At 37.7% G+C, this 18037-nt stretch overlaps 1 protein-coding gene across 3 annotated transcripts in view; it reads left to right on the top strand.

Moving 5' to 3' along the window:
* Nucleotides 1-18037, top strand: part of SDK1 (sidekick cell adhesion molecule 1) — a 1143865-nt gene that overhangs the window by 742244 nt on the left and 383584 nt on the right. For all 3 annotated transcript variants that reach the window (XM_072597683.1, XM_072597681.1, XM_072597682.1), the window contains exons 7-9: nucleotides 6556-6667; nucleotides 7330-7520; nucleotides 16662-16745. In XM_072597683.1, the coding sequence (XP_072453784.1) occupies nucleotides 6556-6667; nucleotides 7330-7520; nucleotides 16662-16745 (387 nt within the window). The remainder of the gene's footprint in view (nucleotides 1-6555; nucleotides 6668-7329; nucleotides 7521-16661; nucleotides 16746-18037) is intronic.

Here is an 18037-nt window from a genome sequence, read left to right as displayed (position 1 = left end):
TCTCTGTCTTTTCACTGGCTGGATGCTCTGTCTTCTCACTACATCTGTTGGAATCCCTGATTTCCTTCAAGACTCAGTTCAAGCTCCTCTTCCTCCAAGAGATCTTTCCTGGTTACTTGGTGACTGTTTTGTATGTGTTTTATATGTGTGCATATGCGTGTATGCATGTATTTATTCAGACTGCTGGGTGTAGGAAGGAATAAAGCACTGAACTGAGTACCCAAATTCAAATCTTGCCTTAGATACTTATAGCAATAAGTGTCCTTATTATAACCTGGGAAAGACTGCAGAATCGGTTACTGCATGTTAGTCACTGACATTATCAATAGGTGAAAACCATCATGATTCTTAACTCATACTCAAATATAAATAGATCTATAATCACATCCACTTGAATGTTCTTTCTAAAAGTATAGATCATAACCCATCCATGCTGTCCATCTTTTGCTACCCTTGTCCATGTCCCCAGGTTAACTAACCTGAGAGGATTTCAGATTAAGTCTTGAGCAGACCTTTTCAAAAATTTGCCACCAGTTGCACTCCTTAAACTGCATACTTTCTTAAACATATCCTACACTTTCCTGCCTCTGTCCCCCCTCCCCAATATAAATTGTTGTTGAGTCATTTTTAATTGTCTCTGACTCTCCATGATTTCATTTCAGATTTTCTTGGCAGACACTGGAGTGATTTGCCGTAATATAAGTATCCCACTTGAAATCTTACCAATATATCAAGGTCTAGTCTTAGATCACTTTTTCTATTTTTTAACCTTTTATTATTCTATCCCAACCAGAATGTGATCTCTTTTTCCTATAAACTAGCCAAATTTTGAATAAACTGTATCTTTTTATTTCACTTAGCACTTAGTTCAGTACTTTGTATACAGTGAGCATTCAGTAAATGTTCATTGAATTAGACTGTTTTTAAGGGTTCAGATCTCATCAATATCATTTCTTAAGGTTTAGGTGACCTGGTTCTATGAGTGTGGTGCCACTGGTTAGCACATATGCCGTGCATATAGTAAGTCCTTAATAAATGTTTATTGAATTGGATTAGGCTTTTGTTTTTATGAGGGGAGCTTTTATGAGGGGAACAAATCACTAATAATAATTATTATAGCTAGCACTTATGTAGAACTTTAAGGTTTGCAAAGCACTTTACATGTATTATCTCTAAGTAAGTAAGCTACATATTCTTGAATGTACTTGGCATTTGAGGAAAAAGCTGTTAGTGTTCTACTCTCAGCAGGTAACCGACCAAGGATCAGAGCCTTGTCTTAGACAAAAGGACAAGGCTTACCATTTCACTGCAATGAAGCTTAATAAATTTGATTAAACCACTGCATGATTTTCCTTTATCACATTCTATTTGCTGTGATCTGTAAGATCAGTCGTTCGGGTTAACTCTGGCTCTGAATTTTTGTCTTGGTAGGTGAAACTTGACATTCTTTAAATGCAGTTTTTAATTAAATACCATCTAGGTAACTTTCCCTGCTCCTCCTCTTCAGTGTGTAAAGAGGTTCATGTAGAAGGAAATTGGCTGGGATTAGGAATCTATTTCCCTCCTGTGCTACACACTTTTTATTCTGAGAACTCCGAAGAAACCTTGACAAAGGAACAAACCCCTCTGCCTATGATACTAGCTTGTCTTACTTTGCAGCTGGCTTCTGCAGAGTTCCCTTTTTGATTCAATGCCTTTGGACGCTACTTATCATACACTGAAAAACAGTTTGGAGAAACTTTAGTTGAAAAAGTTCTAGGACAGCCTAAGAGAGTGGAGAGTCTTAGCTAATTAAATTTTATGTTAACTGAGTTTTACCCAAGAATTTTTTCTTCAGATCAACCTTTGTTGGAAATGCATCTAAAATATGTTCGTATACTTTCTTGTTTTAAGATGGTGAAAATACTTGTATCTCTGATAACGCAAAGATTATGCACTGCCTCAGGCTCATCCTTTTGAGCTTCATTTCCCATTGTACATTATGCTATGGAGAAGAACACATCCATCACCAAGTATTTATTAAGCCTCTATTACGTGTCCAATACTATAGTAGTTCATATTTCTAGAGCTGGAGGGGACCTCAGAGGCTATCTTGTCCAACCCCTTTATTTTATAGATAAGAACACTTAGGAGGTAACTTGCCCAAAGTCACACAGGTACTAAGAGTCAGAGATGAATTGTGATGCCCTCATGACTCCAGAGTCAGAGTTCTTCCTGCAGTACTGAGCTGCCTCCTTGGTTGGTTTGATTACAGAGAAAATGTGAATTTAGTTCAATGAATGAATATAATATAATATTGAAATGGCATTAGTGACTCCATTTTGCCTTTATATACCATTTTGAAATTACGTCTCAAAGTCACCTGAGTTTGGAGAAGTCACATGAAGGGAAGTCCCCCTCCCAAGAGAGTCACCTAATTTAAAGTATGTCATAAAGCTACCACTATCTCCTTCTCTCCTCAATACCTCTTGATTGTCTCCCTGTCTTTTCCAGCTCACTCTCAATCTCACCGCATTGTCTCCTGATCCTTTGTTTTTCATTTCCTCCAAACCGTATATTAAATGGTTAAGGACCAAAGCTTGGGGTTCAATTTGTTTTGCAACGGCGTGCATGGCTAAATAAATGATTTGTTTGGATTATATTCTGATTCTTACTTCAATGTGACATAAATGGAAGGACAATTAGGTAGTACAGTGGATAGAGTGATGGCTCTAAAGTTCAGAAAGACTTATCTTTCTGAGTTCAAAACTGGTCTCAAACACATAATAGCTGTATGACCCTGGGTAAGTCATTTTACCCTGTTTGCCTCAGTTTTCTGATTTGTAAAATGAACTAGAGAAGGAAATGACAAACCACTTTAGTATCTTGGCCAAGAAAACCCAAAACGGCATCATGAAGTGCTGGACACAGCTGAAACAATTAAGCAACAACAACATAAATGAATCTTGGTGTGCATTGTTGTCTTGTGGTTTTCTTCTCCCTTAAAATCTACTCTGGAAAAGATTTTGATTAATTAATGATTATGGATCATTGGATTCTAATTCATTAAGGTTTCATGATACATATCTATGCATACCATCTGTTTCTCTTTCTCCAAGAGTTTTCAGGCATACCACATAGGTTTTATTACTACTTACTTTGACATTTTATGGGGGAAACTAACATTTCAGATGTTAGCAGCACTGATACCTCAACGTGGTTGTGATATTTGACTAAAATTCATTTATGGCACCTTGGAAATCTGAAGACTTCATTAGTGTTTATTGAGTTAAAATAAAACAAAATAACACTGAATTCAACAGCACTAACATGTTTATGCATTACAGGTATTCCTCAATTTACTAATAATCTGTGTTCCCCAAATTTGCCTTTGTGTTGTTTGTTGATACTTGTGATACATTTTCCCATTGTGTCAATGTGATGAGCTGTGATGTGGCCAAAATTACCAGAATAGGGCTGCAGAATGTGAGCTCCAGTAGTTCCTAGCAAACAGGAAAAGCCTTGAATCAAGGCCCTCTCATACAAGCTAAGTGTGGAGCTACTCACTGCCAGAAATTTGTCCACCAAATGTTGAATATTTCAACCACAGTTCTAGAAAATTAAAGTGCTGCTGTTTGTATTGGCACCAAAAGTACCTACAAATCTACATCAACGAAATCACAACCATTTCGGAGTGCCAAAGCCAGTCACTGACCTTTCTTACTGTATTAACAGCACTAGAAAACATGACTACTATTTTTAACAGTTTCATGGAAAATCTCATTCTGTGTTCCAATTCAGGTTTTTGTAGACCATCTGGGGATCCCTTACAACCTTCTCCTTCTGCACTAGCTACAGAAGCCAAAGCAAAAGATGTAGGCATCCCAGAAAATAGAAAAAGGGGCTCCTGGCCTGAGAACATCTAGGTTTTTAGCGAGTGGTGGGAAGTTTGGTTCTTCCATGGGCAACACTCTGGGTCTTTGGCATTGGCACTAGGAGAAGTTCAAGTCTTTGAAAGCAGGTAGTTGGTTGTCTGGATTGGCAGGAAGTAGCAAGGATACAGGTCTTTCGTAGCAGTGATGGGGGGAAAGGGGTAAAAGGCAATAAAAAAGAGAAGAGGGTCATTCCAAAAAGCTTCAGTGGCTGAAAAGGGATAGTTCTGTAGGGAAGGGAGTTTCTACACTCATACCATAATGAAAGAGCATGACATCATGGATCCAGAACTGGCCATGACATCAGGAAAACCTAGGTTCAAGTCTTGCCTTTAAAACCTGTATGATACTAGGTAAAATAACTTCATCCCTCATTACCCTGGGAAACGAAAACTAAAAACTGTGAAATGGTTGCTTCCTTTCTGGGAGGATCTGCCCTCCCCAAATATTGCACATCTAATAGGATGACTAAACATGAGCACCGATTCTTCTGTTACTTGTTCTAGTTTAATATTTGAGTAGTAAATGCTAACTTTTGGTTAGGTTTGTTTTGAAGAAGTTATTCTTGCTGCTTGCCCTTTGCTCTTGCCTAATTGTTCAGTGGCCGGGGTTCTTTACAAGGAAAACTCTCAGGGGTGAACACGAAGAGGATGTGCCAGAGGGATTTTGAGTGGCCCCTAGAGCTGACAAATGCTGAGCATGGTTTTCCTAATTTGCCCCTGCCACTAAACCATGATGAATGCCAAGTCAGTGCCTTGTTCACTGACCTCTTAGCATTCGCCACTGCAATTCTTCACCTCACATAACTGTTTGCAAATATTAGCTTCTCAGGTCATCTCTTCTCATCAATGGCTTTCCCAGGTGACAGGCAGGTTGTTCATCTGATTGGCATTCATTTTACATTCTTTGCCCTGTTGTGAATGGTTGTAAGATCACCCTGCACTTCTCCTTAGAAATTTGATAACCAGCTCATCATGCTTTATGGTTTCATAAAAAGAGAGTGCGAATAGGAAAATAGGTAGAAAACATGAATCTTCAAGGTGTTTTAGCATGAAGTTTCAAAGGATAGATAGTTTGATACAAATAGGTTGGAAGAGAAAGAAGTATGAATATCCCAGTATCTCCTTGCTATGGATAGGGTGGTGGGAAGAGTGGAGCGAGGAACTACTAACCAGAAAGAATCTGTTTTATGTGAATTTGCAGTTATAAAAATTTGTGTTGCTAATATATTACTGCCTTGGCATATTCATTTAAAATGCATGCAAACCTCTAATATGAAAAGCATATACTGCTTTGCCAGTGAAAGAAAGAATACAGAGAGCTGTGGGAAATTAGTGTTGAAAAGAAGCCAGTATTTTATCCTAGTGCGGTCTCCCAGTGGCTGTAATCATGCCCCAGGCCCAGCAGGGCAGTGCCTTTCATTTGCCAGTTTCCTTTTCAGTTCAACCATAAATGGTGGCAAGCCTGTTTAGCAGCAAATATTGGATAAAGCTATTTAGATTTCCAGTAATTTCATTTCTCTTCTTGATACATTCACATTCCTTTATTGAAATATTTTTAGAAATGGTTTATTAGTCTCTTATTTGAATTAAATGAGTGGTTCTGTTGAGCCCAAACAATTGTTATATACACTGAGGGTAGATAATTTCACTGTTGTGTATATATTAGACATCTAAGAGAGCAGTCTTCATTTTTTTTTAATCTTTGTCTTGTCAAAACATGAACTAAATTATTTACAGTTTTGGTGCCTTACAAAGGAGACTGAGAATTGAGTCATTTACTTTTCTGATAAGAAAAGGGGTTTTAAACTGCTCTGATGGAAAACACTGTTAATTGAACATATTTACCCCCAGGGAACCAAATTTAAGCATTAAATATGAAAACTAGGCTCTTATTAAAATAGTTTGCACATAAGATGAAACACAACAGGAAGGGCTTTAAATCATAAAAAAGCAGTAAGCATTTGATTTTTTAAATGCTCAGCAGTTTAAAACCTCTTGACTGCATAATAGGTTTTCTTTCTATTAGGTTACAGCCCCTTCTCTCCACTAGGGAAACATTCTTGTGAGCTATGTGTTCTGAATGAAAGAAGACTGGGTATACTTAAGAACTTTGCTTACATAGTATAATGAAAGCCTTTGAAAATGAACATGCTCAAGATCTCCTATGAGAAGATTAATTAAGCTCCATAATTTTGAATGTGTAAAATTCCTGGGTTTCACAAAAGTTTGGTTCTGACAGGATCTTTCGTTTAGAATTTTCTAGTCATCACTGTTTCTTTCCTCCAAATGGTTAGTTTAGAAGTGCAGAAATCTGAGATTACATCAGCATGGCTATGCCTTCTACACAAGCAGGTGACAGTTCCTCTGGAAACTGATCAATAATCATCAAAATTGACTATGTCCAAAGAAATGAATTCCGTAGTGACCACCCCTCTAATGATGAGGTTTATCTGGCCTGGCCCAGTGCAGACAGACATAGAGACTATCAGGTCAATAGCTATGCCTTTCCAACTTGGAAAGACTTGCTAGAATTTTTAAATGGAGACTTGAAGGATCCACGCTGTGGAGGGCATCAAAGTAGAATTTTATTTGTGTCAATACTCAAGGCATTTACATGAGCTTACTTTCTTTCTCCCTTATAGGTGATATTGACACACCCGATATCGTGGCTCCTGTCATTGTCATCCCTCCAGGCAATACAAGTGTAGTGGCAGGAACCAGTGAAGTCACATTGGAATGCATAGCCAATGCAAGGTATTGTGGGGATTAGGGATAAGAACCTTATGTTAATTTTTCATTTAGTGCTTTTAAAAAATGCAAGACAGTTTGCTCTTTTTGCAATGATAAAGAATCTTGTTGCCTAACTACATTAGGAATATAGCTTCTTTTAGATACTAATAAGATTATTTTTCCTTGCCCAAATATGGGGATGATACCCACACTTCTCATTCTATCTATAGGCTATAATGGAGGTTTCGCATGTAGACTTTAGGGAAGAAGAGAGGTTCAGACCTTACTAACAAAGGGCTGATTTTCTCTCCTCTCTGATGGTAGTATCCTCTGTATAATAACATCATTTCCATGACTGGGTTCTAATGGCAGTACTTGCTATACAGTTGAGTTCTGCAGAAGTGCTTCTTGTTAATATTCTTTAAAAAAAAACACAAGAAACCACATCATTAGAACTTTTATTGCTGCAGTAATTAGCAATCCTTATTCAGTAACCCTCGAGGTGAGTGTAACTTTGCTTCATGACATAAGGAATATAGAATTCTATCAGGGAATTACATCCAAATGTCCATTGATCATGCTGTTGAGGTACTTTCTTTGTTAAGCCAGTGTTGAATGAAATGTATTTCTTATTGCTTGTCAACATAATTCAGAAGGATAATTGGTAACGATGTTTGTCCTCACAGACCTATTGAACAATTGAGTGTGACTTGGAAGAGAAATGGAATAAAAATTACTAATGGACTTCACAGTTTGGGAAGACGGCTCACTATCACCAACCCAACATCCTCTGACATTGGAATGTACGTCTGTGAGGCTGAATTAAGAGGAACTGACTTTGAGCCCGCAAGAACAAAAGCCTTCCTTTCTATCATAGGTAATACCAGTGACAGGGACCATTATCTACCAGTATCTCCACTTAGAATTAAAGAGTATATGGGAAGTCCAATAGAAATTAAAGTTAAATATGCATTTCATTGACCTTGTACTTCAACTCCTTCTGAGGAAATGAGACAAAAGGGGTAAAATGGGGTTATCTTCCAAATTAATTCAGTCATTCTTTTCTCTGAATACAAATCTATTAAATATTTTACAGCAACACACTGATGTTATTCCTAATACCTCAAGAAATTTTAATTTAATCATAAAGCTTATGAAACACAGTAGTAAAATCTTTATCATACAGTTCTCATGTCTTGGCTTTTAATGCCATTAAATCTTGAGGTGAAGCCTAATTTGTGTTTCTGGCTTTAAGATTGTCAGCATTCTTTCTCCCACATCTTCCCTTCTCTCCCAGAAAAAAAAAGTTGTAGGAGAACTATTTGACATTGCTTTTTGCTAGACTAATAATGGCGTAATGGGAACAGAAATGCTTGCTGGGAAATGGGCTAAGTAATATTATAGTATCAGGGAGGAAGGGGAAAAAATAGCACTGTTCACTTATGTTTATAGAGTACTACCATTGCCTATGTTAGGCAGGATCTACACCATGCATATGTACCCAAATAACTATGTTGTCTATGGTCACCAAGGAAATCCTTAGTTTATTATTAAATGTTGATAAGATTAGGTTCAATTGTAAGACAGCTGATTTTATTTTCAGTTACTGAAATGTTTTTAGCTCTATTTAAGTTGCTATGTTTAATATTTCTTATAATCTACTTCTCTTTCTTAGCTTTCTCTCAATGCCATTGTATGGCAAACATGAAGCAGCTGTTCGTTTCCCCTTCACTCCCCCAAAAATAAAGTAGATGATTGCTGAGGACATAATACTAATAGAGGACTAGTTGTAATAATGATAACCTTCCCTTCAAGAAACAATAGTTTTTAGAATAGAATATTGCCCAAACAACAGTAGATTATCACACAAAATATTTTCTATTTTAAAACAGTTTTCTTTAAAATTAATATTTTCTAATAAATTGTTTAAGAAACTTTCTGGTATTAACATAGTGTTTGAGACAGTTTGCCCTTTTTTTTAAAAGTATGTCTCATGAGTTTCCTTAAATCATTTGAAGAAGTGTGTATCACATATGAAAAATAACTAAATATGACACTATACAAACCTGTCATCACTTTTCAAATGAATGCTGAAAGTTTTAAAAGCATGAGAAACAGCTGTTTTTGAACCATAAATCATTGCTGAGTCTTCACAAGAGATCTGAGATGGTTCTTTTAGTGATCGTTCTCATGTACCCACTAGCTATTGATATACATGCTGTATTTTCATTCCAGGCAAAGGCGTTTTTTTCATCAGAATTGATCAATAGCTACATCAGAACAGTACACTATAAGTTGAGCCAAAATTAAAATTTCCAATCTATAAATCTCTAATAGGCAGTCTTTATTGTATTAAAACATTTTAAATTAATTTAAATAAGAAAAAGAAACTTATCCATAAGTCAGCATGCTAGTTTCAATCACAATTCTTTTTTTTAATATTTAAGGTCTATCATGAAAACCCCAGTTTTGCAGTTACTTCCAAATGCCAAAGCAAATTGTTGTTTTTTTATTTCCTAAAATTATCATCTCTCAGTGTTCTCTCTTCTAAGTGTGAATGAATATATGCCATTTATTTATGATTATGATTTAATTCTTTTTCTTGTTCATAAGATTTTATTGTGACAGGTGCAATTTTCTGACTTGCTGTTAAGTTATGCCTCAGGTAGCACAGAAAATTATTTTTCCCAGTTCAAAGATGTGGGTTTGATTGTAACCCCCATATCCAACAGTCATTAAGGGGAGTCTCCTTAAAGAACTCTTATGCCTTCCCTGGCCATCTAAGTTGTGGTAAAGTTGTGAAAGGAGGTATAATCATAAACAAGTTAGTGGAGGAAAGCAGAAACAAATTGGCTACCAATTACTTTTATTTCACCCTGATAAAACGAGATAGAAGCAGGTAGATGGAACTGTGGGTAGAGTGCTTAGCAGGAGTCCAAATCCAGCCTCAGACACTTAATTTGCTGTGTCATCTCGGACGAGTCACTTCACCCTGTTTGCCTCAGTTTCCTCATCTGTAAAATGAGCTGGAGAAGGAAATGGCACAAATCACTCCAGTATCTTTGCCAAGAAAACCCCAAATGGGGTCATGAAGAATCAGGCACAACTGAATAACAATGAAACAGATGACCAAGTTGCAGGTGTTTATTCAAAATCTAAATGCTCCCTTTATGAGTTTTAAGTCATGAGATATGAAGTGGCTTTGTGTAGAGAACGGAATGCTGAGTTTCGAGTAAAAATAGGTTTGGGTTTAAATCCCACTACTGACCCTTTCTAGCATGGCAGGTCACATACCCTTTGCAAGTCTGAGGCAACTACTTAGGACCTTGAGTTCTAGATGAGTGGTAATTGTCATCATCGGAGAGCATTCCCTGTCTGAGAGGTTAGTTCATTAATGGAACCACTGATGTTCAAATTTGAAGTTCAAAATATATGATGAATAATGGTCTGACCAGCAGAGAAAAGTATCATTCTGCAAAATGCAAATAAGATCCCAGTGGAAATATTCCTGTTGTTGATATATCCCACTGACTCCAGGTGCTTTTTAGCATGAATCTGTCTTATAATTCATTTATGCTTATTTGAGAAGCATTTAAGATGTTTCATTTTTCCTTACATATAAACTACAGAAAAAATGCAAAAGTTAATTACTGACATTTGCTCACAGCCGTATAAATGAGCTCCAGGCCAGTTTACTGAAGAGCAGAGTTACCCGAGAAAGTAAGAAGATGTCAGTTTATAGAACAGTGTTTGTAAAGTAAAAGAGAAACTTCTGGGAAATATTACAATTAACACTTACAATCCATGTTATCTGAACCAGCTACGATTTCAGGAGTGCTTTATAAGGATACAAATAGGAGTTTAGCCTTGGTGGAGAACTGGCAGAGAAGATGTGAGGAAAAAAAAAATTACCCCTGTTTTCTTCCTTTTTATCTGTTATTCTATCTCCTTTTGTATCAACTTCATGCAACGCCCTTCATGCATTAGGATCATCCTATTTTATGACTTCTGACCAATAAAAATACCATGAGCAAAATAATGAACAAAAACAGACAGAAACAGCAGACATCGCTTTCTACATTAAGTTCTGTAGTTCTAACAGAATTAAGTACCTTAACTTTTGATAGCTTTGGGGAGAAACAGAAGCTGGTTTCTGCTATGAGTGCCACTCAAAATGACTCTTTCTGGTCATCAAGCTATCCTAGAAAACCTGCAACAAGGGTAAAGACAAAATTCATTTTTGTTGATGTTTCTCCTGATACCAGAAAACCTAATTCTCAAGTGCCTGGAGAGTCACTGACAGATGATTCCCAATACTGCATGAGGGAACAAGAAATTTGCTTGGTATTCTCCTCGTTACCAACAGTTAGTTCAAGAGTAGCAGAACATAACTCCTGGACAGATGTGCAGGAGACTTGAGCATGGTGACTTTTTTTTGTTACAATCTTAAGTTTTCACAGAGGATGAAACACTGTTCCTGATTTCTTTATATACTTTTAACAAAGACAAAAGAGGTGATTCCAAACTCTGGTTTTTTTAGTTGCCATTATAAACATTTCAAAGGTCAGTATGTTCATACGTTGATGATATGGAAGATTTAGGAAGAACTACTGCTGACTGGAAGAGATTTGCATTTCTACTTACTATTTGAAGACTGTGCTTCAGAGTTTGTACACAGCTAAGCTAAATAAAAACATTTTTTTTCTATGTAGCTCAAAATCTTTTAATGGTTGTTCAGTAACTATTTTTCAAATAATCTTTTGTTACACCACATGATGTATGTGATAAGCTGAGGAATATCATTATAATCCCTCTTCTATTTGGTTAGAATGAGAGATGAACAATGACTGAAAATGAAACCTACGCAAGTTAAAAGAAAGTAATGGAATTACTACAGAGTAGCCCTTAGTGACCCATGTAACTAAGCACACTTTGCTCATTTGGCAGATACGTGTCCTCTTCTGCCCACCGAATTCCCCATAGGTATGTGTTTTCCATGGTCACCGCCTGCTGACTTTTAATAATGTGACTGCCTCAGGTACTAAAATTGAAACAGAAGAAAAGTTCTTGCTGACCCTTGGAATCCTGCCCTTCATACCAGAAGGAAGTTGCCCCAGGCTTGAAATGATTTCCAAATGGTAACCATGGAGGGGAATTCCATGAATAAATAGACAGTCTTGGTTAGTATCCAACAACAAGTAATTAGTAAACAATGGTATGTAGGGAGAAAGCCTCAGAGGCCAGATCTATTCATTCTTGACTTCCCTTTCCAATGCCTAAAGTGGTCACCAACTCATTATGTAATTTTGTGTGAGTCATCACTCAACCTTCCCTCTTTTTTCCTCACCTGTAAAGTGAAAGAGAAAAGTAGGTGATCTCTAAGGATTTTTTCCAATCCTGACAGTCCATGACTCTGGGCTAGGTAGTGTTATACTGAAATCCTCAGATCCCAGAAGGGTCCATTAAATAGATTTCCATGGGTATTTAAACTTGGATGGAAAAAATAACATTTTTATTTTCAGTAACCTCTAATTGAAATTTAGCATTTTCTTCCACTATAAATCACAGTTGCATTGGCAGTAAGTGTGCCTTGGTCACCAATAGGAATTAAGGATATTTTCAAATCATATTATAGCTATTGCAGATTTCTTGAAATAGTATGCTCACTACTTCAAAGTGACTGTAGTTAGTAAGCCTTTTAATTTGCCTACATTATCTTGTTATTAATTTGCCCACGTTACCTTGCTGCTCGTTGTGTTAATAAGCATATACTGGATGCCCCAGAAGTCTTAGTGCAGTTTTAAGCTACTAAATCTTGCAAACTGCATTAACACCCCATATATTACTATATTAAGTGCAGCTAGGGGGCACAGTAGATAAAGCACTGGGTTTGGAGTCAGGAAGACCTGAATTCAGATGTGGTCTCAGATGCGTAGTAGCTGTGTGACCCTGGGCAGGTCACTTAGCCTTGTTTGCCTCACTTGCCTTGCCTATAAAATGAGCTAGGAAAGGAAATGGCAAACTGCTCCAGTGCCTTTGCCAGTAATAGTCCTAAATAAGATCACAAAGAGTTGGACGTGACTGAAAGGACTGAACAGCAGCATTTGTCACGATTTCACAATTTGTTTGTTAAGAGTGGTTTGACAATTGTATTTCAATTACGCTGGCTTCCTTTGTAGTCCTGTGTGTTTGATTCTATGCATTTAAAGGCATTGTTCTGAGGACTACCTACAGAATCCATGCAGAGTTTGCTATTAAATATTTAATAACTGGCTTTCCCAGCTTGGGAGGAAATGCATGCATGATCATAAATGTTCTTCATCACTTTCTTAAGTCTATATAAACAGCAAAACAGTAAATCAAGCCCTGGTGTCTATTGTTTACAGATTTGCGAGGTATAAATTCTCACACTGAAAGTTTAACAATTGGCTCTCTCCTGGCACTATGAGCTGGTTGTAGCAAACTACTGGGCCCATGACAAACATGCATATATACACACATTCACACTTAGGAACCCTTGCCTTGAGCCTTCCCTTTGTTTACCTTTTAACCAGCTGTGGAGGGCCCTATCCAGTTTTAAGAGTGAATACCAAGCCAATCAAGGTGATCACGCCATTAATCCCACCTACTGGAGAGGATGAGGTGGGTAGATCCCTTGAGCTCCGGAGGCTGAACCAACCAAGCATCTCCACTAAGTTCAGCATTAATATGTTGGACCCCAAGGAGAGGGAGAAGGAGGTTATCAGTTTGTTTGAGGAATGGAGAACAGATCCAGTTGAGGAATAGAAGTGAGAACTTATCAGACTATGGAACCAGTTGATGAGTAGCCCCAGCACTTTCAATCTGAGACAAGAAAGGGAGACCCAATTTTCTGGGGGGAAAAACGTAGTAAGTAACAACACAGTCATTGTTACCAAAGTAAGTTCTTCTTTTAGGAGAACTTTGGAGAAACACCTAAATAACTTTAAATGATAAACTTAATTTCCGGAGATAAAGCGTGGTTGCCCAAGGGTGATCAGCAAACATCTTATTATTTGTTGTCTAGTTATTATTAAGGTTTTCAAAAATAAATGTGCGTCGTTATTATTAAAACTTGCTAAACGATGGGCAGTTTGTTGATTTTTACCTTGGTATGTTTTTCATTTTCCCTTCCCTTTAAGTGGATTCTGGTCATGGTTATTGACTTATCACATTCGTAATGACTCTAGGAGCGCGACCCATGTAAAAGGGCCTCCGTGGGATACAGCTGTTGTATAGTTAGAATATAAATAATGTTCATATCATTATTATTGATTGTAGAGGCATGTCCAAATGGCCAAATTATGAGTATGCAGTGAGGATTAGCTTGAGCCAGCCAGAAACTCATATTTTCCATTATTTCTTTAGGCTAGCTCTATGCAGCAAAGCTAAATGGAGAATTATGCATTTAACTAATGAATTTGGGACCACTGAGACAGCCAGGGTGGATCATTCAGGAAATTTGTTATCCTTCAATTATCCAGATAATTGTAAAATACTATCCTTAATTTTGTCTTCAGATAAAACCTTTAGGTTCTTTCTTTCTGATGCTCAGTGTTTGTTTCCCCCTTTCCTCTAAGCTAAGTTCTTGTTTTAAGGATACACAGACAGCCTGCCAAGTTATATTATCTGCATTCAACAAAATTACAATGAAAATAAACTGCTTAGGAAGACAGTGCCCAGAAATTAATTATCACGTAGGAACCGAAATCGACAGCTTTTTGTTATCATGATAATGAAATCACCACAACCCTAACACCTGGGGAAACCCAGTCATGCCACTGTTGTGTTTCGACTGAATAAACTGGGACTCATATGACAATTTATTTTCCTCTGAAATTCCATGTTTAATAAAACATTTATCTACTTTTATTTACTTATTTTGCTACAGAGGTTCACATTTTTTTTGAGACATTCCTTTTGCTTATATTCAGTATTTATCAAGTGCCTACTATGTGAAAGATACTGTTGTAGGTTCTGGGGATAAAAAGACTAAAAACAAAAAAATGAAGCAGTCCTGCTCTTGAGAAACTTTAATTATACTGGGAAATGCAACATGTGCAGAAATAAGTAAATACAAAATATACGTGAAGTAATACAGAGTCGGGGATACTGATAACTGTTATTTCCTGTTTATCCTACTTGTACGTATTTGTTTGCTTATTGTCTCCCCCAAGAGCTTTTAAGCGCCTTGAGAAGAGAAAGAACTGTCTGTCTATTTTTCTATATCCCCAACACTTAGCACAGTGCTCAACACATAGTAGGTACTTAATAACTGCTTATTGCCGGCTTGCCTGAGGTATAGGCAGGTATCACCTGAGCCAAACCTTGCAGGGAGCCAGGGATTCTGAAAAGCAGAGTTGAGGGGGAAAGCAGCATGTGCAAAGTCATGAGAAGTGAGTGAGGGGGAGAGCAGCCTGTGCAAAGTCATGGAATGGGGAGAGATGGAATATCATGTGAGGAGAGCAGTGACAAGTAGGCCCGTATGGCAGGAATGTAGATAGTATGGAGAGGGTCATGTGAAATCACTCTGGAAAGATAGATTGGAGCCTGATTCTGGGGTTGTAAGTGCCTCATAGGAGATTCTATACTTTAGGAAAGCAGTATAAAACCATTGAAGCTTCATGATCAATAGAGTGGCATTTTCACTTAATTTAAGTAAATATAGTACGTACAAATCAGTCTCAATCCTCTTCCTCTAGCCCTCACTATGCTTAGATTATGTGATAAGACCCTCATTCCCTTTGCAAAGCCTATTTTGCTAACAGAGAACAGTTTGGCTAGGGTAGGCATCAGGACATCAGTGGCCAGGCAGCCTAAACAGATCATCATGGACTCAGCCACCTGGCTATATTCCACACTACCATCTGGGCTTCCCAGGTAGATTTCCACAAAGTCTGCCTTCTTAATCTTGGGGTATGACTGTTCTCCCAGGCACGTATCCAGCTGTTCTGAAGAGAGAGGAGTTTATTGTTATTTTGAGTTCTATTCAAGTATTAAATATGTTTTGATGAAGTTGAATTGCTAAGGCATTTAAAATTTTTTAACACGCTGCACTTCTCCTCTGATATAGGCCCAATGATGTGCTATGGCACTTTATTGGACATGCTTCATGAGGTGGTGTTTAGTGTAGATACTGAAGCAAACTATCCTATAAAACACTGTGCTGTAAATCTAAACCTTTATGAACCTCTTGGGATAGTCCTTCTAAACTGTGAATTAAGATATTCCATGATTCAAGCTCATAAACTCAAAAGTAGCCTCTGCAATGACTATTAATTTGCTGGCTGAAATCTTGGACAGAGATCGCCATGGACTAGCCTCTTTGAATTTGCAGTTTATATAAAGGATAGTAACTAAGGATACAATTTTAATAATACTTCACCTATTTTTTTAAAACTCATTTTGAGGTTTTTTGGGTACTGGATCTGTGATTGGATCTGAGCAAAGAACTCCAAGTGAGGGAGCCTTCTCCAAAAATGTAGATATTACATTTGTAATCTGCATTACATTACATATCTATATTACAATAGATAACATTTGTATAGCACCAACTATGTGCCACCCATTGTGTTAAATGCTTTTCAGATATCTTATTTGATCACCACAGTAACCCTGGGAGTTAGGTTTAATTCTTATCTCCATTTTACATTGAAGAAATAGGCCAACAGAGGACATGTCTTGTGTCATATAGCTAGTAAGTAAGTAAAGCTAGATTTGAGCTCTATCCATTGTGCCACCTACTTGCTACCTAGGTAGCTATACATTCTGCAATTTATACTTTTGGAGAGATTAAACAGCTTGCCTATGGCCATATTGCCACTATATTCTGATGAAGGTGAACTTGATCCCAGCTCTCTTTGACTCTGAGACCATCTCTCTGTCTACTACACTTATCATTGACTCTCTTTGAGAATATTGAGTTTTAATTTTTAAAGGTTTTCAATAAAAAGGGATATACCTACCTCTTTAGTGATTTTTTTTTCTTTCTGTTTTAAAGAGCCTCCCTACTTTACTGCTGAACCTGAGAGTAGAATTCTAGCCCAAGTGGAAAAAACCGTGGATATCTTGTGTCAAGCAATGGGTAAGTTTCAGCGAATCTATTAAAAGAGTCGAACTAAGATAAATGACATGTTTACTGTGCCTTCCCTTGCCAAGCAGAGCTTTGACCTTCAGTCTTTTTGGAAATATGTTTAATTGATTGCTTTGCTTTGTCACATGCTAAGTGGTAGCAGCTTTTAGTAATGTAGTTTGGTATTTATATTGGAATGCTCATTATCCAATGGGCCAAATAGTCTCTATTTCTTCACAGTCTGTGCTTTAAAGGTTGATTGTCTTATGTTCTGGAGCTCTTTAAATGATACTTGCATCATGCTTATCAGGAGCCCAGTCCCTAGTCCCTTGATACTAGCATAGGATAGGTGAAGATTGGGCCCTGTGTGTGCTTGTGACGGGTGAAGCTCGGGGGTGTGAACATTTTCACTGTTATAATAGCTTCACTATAACCCTACGACTGGGGACCACGTAATACCATCATTAAAACCTTTCCAGATGTAACAGTGCCTACCTTGGCTCCCGCTGCCTGAAAGGACAAGGTTTTCTGGTACCCTTAAAGGGGTTGGGGATGTCCAGTGTCACCACTGGCTCAAGCTTCCACTGATTGTGTGCCCCTGGTTTTAGAGGTCTTCAGTACCCTAGTTCCATTAACCACTTAACATTAAGATTTGTTTTTTGGGGTGGGGGAGTAGGAGTAGGATTATTTTTTTATACAAATGACAGTGTGGCTCCAGGATTTTATTTCAAACACTCAGCAATATTTCCTTTTTGCTTTTACAAAGAAATATTTACTTCAGAGGTATTGCAAGAATAAACATACAAGCCCTCCCCCCACCTCAACACCTGGATTCTTCAAGAAGCACTTTTGGAACTGAAGTCTTTGGGGAGAGGAATGGGATAGGGATCATGGTCACAATTTAACTGAGTTCCTACAGAGCATCAGAGGTTCCAAGTCCAAAGCTCCCATGAGTCCACATCCAACCACTTAGCTTCTTAGGGCATCTCTACTAGGCTGGCAGCAATATCCAAGCTGAAATCCTGGCTCCAGGTTTCACACGGTTCAAGCTTCCCAGTTTAGGGATTCCAGTGCTCATTTCAAGTACTGAAAATGACAAACGAAACAGACTAAAGTCCACAGGCCTCCTAAAGGGAAAGGGTAGAGGTGGCTCTTTCCCTTACTCAGTTCAGTGGATGGTGTTCATGGTAAGGGTGAATAAGACTTTCATTCCCTGGATCCTGCTGGAGAGAGAGAGAGAGAGAGAGAGAGAGAGAGGAGAGAGAGAGAGAGAGAGAGAGAGAGAGAGAGAGAGAGAGAGAGGA

Source organism: Notamacropus eugenii, chromosome 3 (assembly GCF_028372415.1).
Source record: "Notamacropus eugenii isolate mMacEug1 chromosome 3, mMacEug1.pri_v2, whole genome shotgun sequence".
Lineage (NCBI taxonomy): Eukaryota > Metazoa > Chordata > Mammalia > Diprotodontia > Macropodidae > Notamacropus > Notamacropus eugenii.
Note: the sequence above shows the minus strand (reverse complement) of the source record. Positions and strands in the feature narration are given on the sequence as shown.